Source organism: Marmota marmota, unplaced genomic scaffold (assembly GCF_001458135.2).
Source record: "Marmota marmota marmota unplaced genomic scaffold, marMar, whole genome shotgun sequence".
Lineage (NCBI taxonomy): Eukaryota > Metazoa > Chordata > Mammalia > Rodentia > Sciuridae > Marmota > Marmota marmota.
This window is the reverse complement of record NW_026000016.1, coordinates 39,237,533-39,243,962: the sequence shown is the minus strand read 5'-3', so window position 1 is coordinate 39,243,962 and position 6,430 is coordinate 39,237,533. Positions and strand designations below refer to the sequence as shown.

At 36.0% G+C, this 6,430-nt stretch overlaps 1 protein-coding gene across 1 annotated transcript in view; it reads left to right on the top strand.

Annotated features, from left to right (window-relative positions):
- The first annotated feature begins 3,790 nt into the window (after nt 1-3,790).
- Nucleotides 3,791-6,430, top strand: part of C4bpb (complement component 4 binding protein beta) — a 7,166-nt gene continuing 4,526 nt past the window's right edge. The window contains exons 1-3 of the mRNA XM_048809012.1: nt 3,791-4,062; nt 4,642-4,812; nt 5,835-6,011. Coding sequence (XP_048664969.1) covers nt 3,960-4,062; nt 4,642-4,812; nt 5,835-6,011 — 451 coding nt within the window. The 5' untranslated portion in view covers nt 3,791-3,959. The remainder of the gene's footprint in view (nt 4,063-4,641; nt 4,813-5,834; nt 6,012-6,430) is intronic.

The window sequence follows — 6,430 nt, the reverse complement described above, 5'->3', positions numbered from 1 at the left end:
CATTGTTGGTATTCTAGGCATTTATTTATTCAACAAATATTTCATGACTGCCTGTTGGTTGATAGGCCATGGATCAAAGTGCCTGCTTTTTTTCTAAAATTTATTATTGAAAAGTAAAAAGTTAACAGCAAGTCTGTAGCTCATCCCTCCCTCTGGGAATTATTTCCCCTTCATGAATAACCTTGAGTAAAACCATTATTAGATAATAGTTAAGTAAATTGGTATGGTAAAAGAACTTGGTGCATTGTTCTTGGGATAAGTAGTATCAGACAAAAAAAATTCATAAGAAGAATAAAATTATAGCATTTGATGATAAATGGATGGACCCAGAGAATATCACACTAAGTGAAATAAGCCAGACTCAGAAAGCATTTCCAAATTCTCTTAGTTCAAAGATTCTTCGGACAGAATGAAAATTATTTATGAATTTTCCAAGTTTGGAACTAAGTGAGAGATAGTGGTTGTAAGCTTTGATAAATGTGTTGGACTTTGATATGGGTGTGCTCTCAAGGGTATAATTTCCTTAGAAAGATCTTTAGTCACTTGTAATTTAATCAGCCGTCAAGCCATCCTTGGTCAAAGGCTGCAATCATTCTCTTCCATTTACAGATAGGTCATTGAACACCCTATTAAAAGACATCCCTTGGTACTGTTGAAATGTTTGTCAAAGCCAGTATCTCAGAGCAAGGTAAAAGGTAAGATTTGTAACAGTGAAGGCACAAGAAATATACCATACTATTTTTACTATTTTTATATGTCACCAGTAACAAAGATATCAGGATTAGAAAATGACTTCAGAGAGTGCTCTGCGTTGTATGATGGCTATTGGTTGCTTTCTCATGTTGCTTTATTATACCATGTTAAGCCTTTCCAGGGATTTTACTAGGGACCCAACTGTAAGGAGGCTCAACTTTGAGGCTACTAGCTTACCTTTGTTGGTGACAAAACTCCACTGGCTCTTCTTGTGGCAGTCTGGCAATAGCCCATTCCCAAACTTTATGTTCTCTAAGCATAGTCTGCACCATTGACCTACATTCATTCTCTTCAGTTCATTTGAGAATTTAACAAGCCAAGTAAAAAGGTAGACACTTACAGGTTTTACATACAGTTCCCAGAAAAAGGTAGACACTTACGGGTTTTGCTTACAGTTTAGAGGGGTCATGACCTGAAACCCATCCTTGGGTCTCAGGGTAGGAAACCAAGAGTTTGCTCTCCTTTGACATGGTAAAAATACGTGTACTCAGATGGCATCCATTTATCTCTAATTCTAAGTTCCAGAAAGCTTTGAAAACCAAGTTTTCTTCTAACCCATGTGACAGTAAAATTAGACTTGAACTTTGAGAGGATATTTACAGTCTCTATATATCCCATTTAGTGTGAATATTATATTTCATGAAGTAATATTAGAGTAAGACAATAGTATAAGCAATATGAACTCTATAAGGTCCTCAGAGTCATGCATCTAAAGTAAGCCATTAAGATGAAAAGGTATTTACAATTATTTTCTGTAGTATGTGCTCTATTTTATGTTCATATTTATGTAGGACTAAGCCAGATTTTCTTTCCCTTTTTAATCTTTTATTGTACAAACTCACACATATGTATATATAAAACTCTATGTAAGACACTGAAGAACATGTATTCCTCGAGAAGGAGAATATGTGGTATGTTAAAAACTATTCAAAACTTGGACTTAGGCAAAAAAGAGATCTCTAGAATAAAATTTCAGTGAGTTACTGGGCACTTTTTTTTAGCAGACTCCCTAGGGATTATCAATTCCTTAGGATATGCAAGTTTGATTTTTTTTATTATTCTTTTACAACCCTCTAAGAAGTTAGTTTGTAGCATGGATGAAAATGTGAATTACTCTTATCTGAGAACAATGCAAATGATTCATGATCAGAACAAAGCAAGTGAGTTTTGTCCATTTTGTTTCAATTAATTTCCATCAGTGTACAAAAGTCAATTCAAAATTGTATTGTTCTATAGGACATTAACTAGTTTTACATCTATTGAAATAGAATGCTTTTGACTATATAAATCTCTATTTCTCAAATTCTTCTCTGAACCAGTTAAAGCATCTTTAATGACATTAATACATCATCTGCAATGACATGTTAATGAATTAGTGAATTCATTTTATATTATACAAGTGTCATTTTTAACTTTGAAAATCATTCAAAGTGCTTTTACATAATAATTGAGAAAAGATAAGATGAATTAAATAAGCAAAATACAGTACATGATAATCAGTATGCATTTGATTTGATGGCTCAGTAGAGTTTCTAGATAACTATATTCTTTATATTTATTCCAACATTGCTTATTTCATTTTTTTTTTTTGAGACAGGATCTTGCTTAATTGCCGAGGCCTCAAACTTGAGATCCTTTTGCCTCAGCTCCTGAGCAGCTAAGATTATAGGCATGCACCACCACACCCAGCCCTGCATTGATTTTATTCATTTAGCAGACAATTCTGCTTTGCAATATGGGGTACAAAGGTATACAATACAAATGAGGCACAAACCCTTTTCTAGAATGGTTAACAGTTTAGTGTTGAAGTGTAGATGAAGGAAAAAACCTTACCCTCTTAAACTCAGTAGCTGTGAACTGAGAATTAAACTGAAAAAAGACTGATTAGCAGAAAGAAAAGAATAAGAATTTATGCAACTCAAATATGTGTGGGAGAGCTAAGTAGCTCAAAGGAGTGGTTAGAATTGGGGGTTTATATGTCATTTTAATAGGTAAAGTGGTGGAAGAGAAAAGTACTTACAGGAAAAGTAATTACAGATAACCTTTTGTAATGATAAATGGGTTTTCAGGAGAACAAACAAGAGATAAGAAATTTTGTAATAATGTTTGTCCATGTAGGTATGAGTGGTCTGTATGCTTCAAGGCCATAAAACTCCCTTAGAGAAGAATTTGGGATAGACTTTATTTGCATTCTCTCTTCTGGGAGTAGCTCTACATTTAGGAGGAATTTATGTCTACCTCATTTTCCAGAGGTTGCTGCTTTTAGTGGGATAAGGGGAAACTCCAAGAAAGGTTAATTTCCCCTGCATATGTTGAATCTGAAACGTCTTCAGCTTAAAATAACTTTATACTGAAGTGGCATATTTGGGAGTGGCGATTCTAAACTCCTTCAAGAGAAGAATATAAACAGATCATTACAGAGTAATAATAATGTATGGAGAATAACATTCAAGACATTACTGTGTCCTTAGATGCTTTATGTTTATTATTTTATTAAAACCTAAAATTTGGTAGAATTTCATAGGAATTTTATCCCAATTTTATAATTAGAGCACAGAGAACCAACTAAGTGTTACAATAGTTGTGAACAAGATGCTAAAGAATCGCAAAGCAATGTATTGTGCTTTTCTTTCCTAAAGAAAGAAACCAAAACATTCCTCTCACCTCTCTTCATTCATTTGGTTAACTGATCTCAGGCCATATCCTGCCCCAGGAAGAGCCACAGAGTGGGAATAGTCTTGGCAAAGGAGGCAAAGGTGTCAATGCAGGACTTAGGAGCTCTCAGATTTGGAATCAGGACTATCATGGAGGGATAGAGACAGGTAAGGTCAGTTTGCTTTCTTGAGCTTTGTCTTCAGTGTTGCTTTACAGCCTTTGAAAATCTGGTGTTTGGGAGAAGGGGAGGAAGTGGCACAGAACATTGGCTCCTATCTGGGAATGTATCATTGATTGGCACCCAGTCTCTACCCCCAGTGCTAGAGAGTTGCAGAAGGTGGACTGTAAACACTGGCAAATATTGAGACATCAAGTTCATGGCAAGATTATTTGGCCCACATCTGTTGGGGAGGAATAAACCTCAGTTGAAAAGGACTGGAACATTTCTGAAACTGGCTGCTAAAACTGGCAGCTCTTTAACCAGCTTTGTGTTTTTGCAAGGCCCCTACCCATACCAACTTTCTTATTGCTCTTATTTCCTGTGGCAGGGGATGTATATATATGTACATATTTGTCGAGTAATTGATCGCCAGATGTTTTATCGGCTCGTGTGCTGTCTTGTACCAGTCATGTGGTTGATTTCTGCCTTAGATGGTATGTATGCTTTCTTTAAACTCAGCTTACAAGGCACTTAATCTCAGATTTAGGGTTATAAGGCATTCTGTCTAGGGTTTTGGCGAAATTTACACTTGTGAGATTTGTTTCCAAAATAATATTTGTTTGAAAAATAAAATTTACATTTATGATATCAAAAAATATCAAGTTACTTCACCTAATGCTCCATATTCATGTGAGCTTACTGTGTATTTAAGGATGACTCTGCTTTCTGAAGTGGGTGGTTACCCTTGACTTTCCTCTTCTATTCTGGGAGCAAAACTAGTACCAATGTCAAAATTCTGAGAGGTTATATTTGTTATAAACTCCAGAATTTCTACTTGGGAAGGGAATTGTTTGTGTAGTAGATAACTTATGGCTGAATTTGAGTGGAATGCCTGATATCCTTTTGGAAATATAACTTTGGAAATCTTGAGAAAGGGAGGGGCAGGCATGTATGTGGATATGGAAGAGTACAAGCTATCAGGACCAATAATCCTGCAAAAAGACACGGACACAGGGATCTAGAGGGGCTTCCTCGTAGTGCGTGATATGCCAATTTGTTTTTTCTTTCAACAGAGAGCTGTCTAGAACTTCCCCCAGTGAACAACAGCATATTTATTGTAAAGGAGGTGGAAGGACAGATGCTGGGGACTTACGTTTGTATCAAGGGCTACCACCTGGTAGGAAAGAAAACCTTTCTTTGCAATGCCTCTGAGGGATGGAATGCCTACACCACTGAGTGTCGCTGTGAGTTGGCTGACTCTGCTTCTTTGCCCATATTGTTATCTGGCTATATTCTTTTACATTCTCATTCCTGTTGTCTAGCTAAAACTTTATTTTTTTAAAAAAATCTCAATTTCTAGGTATGCCCTTTTAAAGTAGCTTAGTGGTGGAATGTCTCTGGGAAGACACAAGATCAACTCTTACTGGGTATTAATTTAGTTGCATTAATAGAATCAATTATTCCTACAGCTAGGAAAAAGGTTTTCTCTTCATTTTTATTTTGTTTTATCTTCTTGGTGCTGAGGATAAAATCCAGGGCATAGCACATGCTAAGTAAATGCTTCACCACTGAGCAACACCCTCAGCCCTTTAAATTTTTTTCATACACTAAAACTACTTTGTTTTTCATTGTAATGTATTTAATATTGTACTGCTTTAAAAACTGCTTTAAAAAATAATATAGGAAAATATATACAAAGTCAGAAAGGTCAAGTTAACATAGATACTCATTCACAGCTTCATCAGTTACCAATACATAGCCACACCTTTTTCATTTATATACTTACTTTATTATTTTGAAGTAAAAACATCATATTTTATATTTCACTCCTCATATATTTTGAACTGGGAAAAATTTATGTTGTCTGTATACCTATACCAATATTTTTATCCTTCATTTACATGAAGGAATTCATATCCCTCTGCACTTTCTCCTGTTTTTCCACACCATGGGAAGAAAAAAAATAAAACAAACAAACAAAAAAATGAGCCTAGTGCTGGCTGGATGAAAGGGAAGGCAAGATTTGCTTAAAACATAGGCCCAAGAATTTTGAGGAATGCTTAACAGGATAATGAATATACTATTGGTGATTTCTAGTTATGTGCTTCATTGTGTTTAGCAAATTCAGTTGCTTAGCCAAGACCATTTCTGCCCTATTTATCAAAACCTGTATTGATATGATTTGCTGTTTTTTTCACTGGTGTCTGAGAAGGTCAAGAATTTGCTGGGACAGGCTATTTAGATCACTGTCAGTTTTCTTCTTCAGTGGGCCACTGTCCTGACCCTGTGCTGGTGAATGGTGAAATTCAGTTCTTCAGGCCTGTGAATATAAGTGACAAAATCACATTTAAGTGCAATGACCACTACATCCTCCAGGGCAGCAGTTGGAGCCAGTGCTTAGAGAACCACACCTGGTCACCTCCCTTTCCCATCTGCAAGAGTAGTAAGTACCAGAGAAATCACCGGGAATCCCAAACATCCTGATTAGCACACTGTCACCCTAGTCATTCCCATATCCCTGCAATGCTTTCCTCTTTTTTTTTTTGCATCTGGGAATAGGATTAGATCTAGCCAACAGTCAAGAAATAAACTGAGCTCACAGAAACAAATCTCAAGTGATATTCCAATGAAATGAATGGCATCCAAACAAGGGCTCTTTCTAAGATCAAGTATGATTTAATGTTTTTATTTGAAAAAACTACACAAATCAGACAGGGAAAAGACCATGAGTCATTCATTGCAAAATTATATATAACAGGTGAAAGTCCCTCTTTGTATCAGCAAAATTCAAACCTCTCAGAGGTATTAAGTTGGATGTATTTATTCCATGTCTTGTTCTTTCTCCCTCCCCACCCCCCCTCC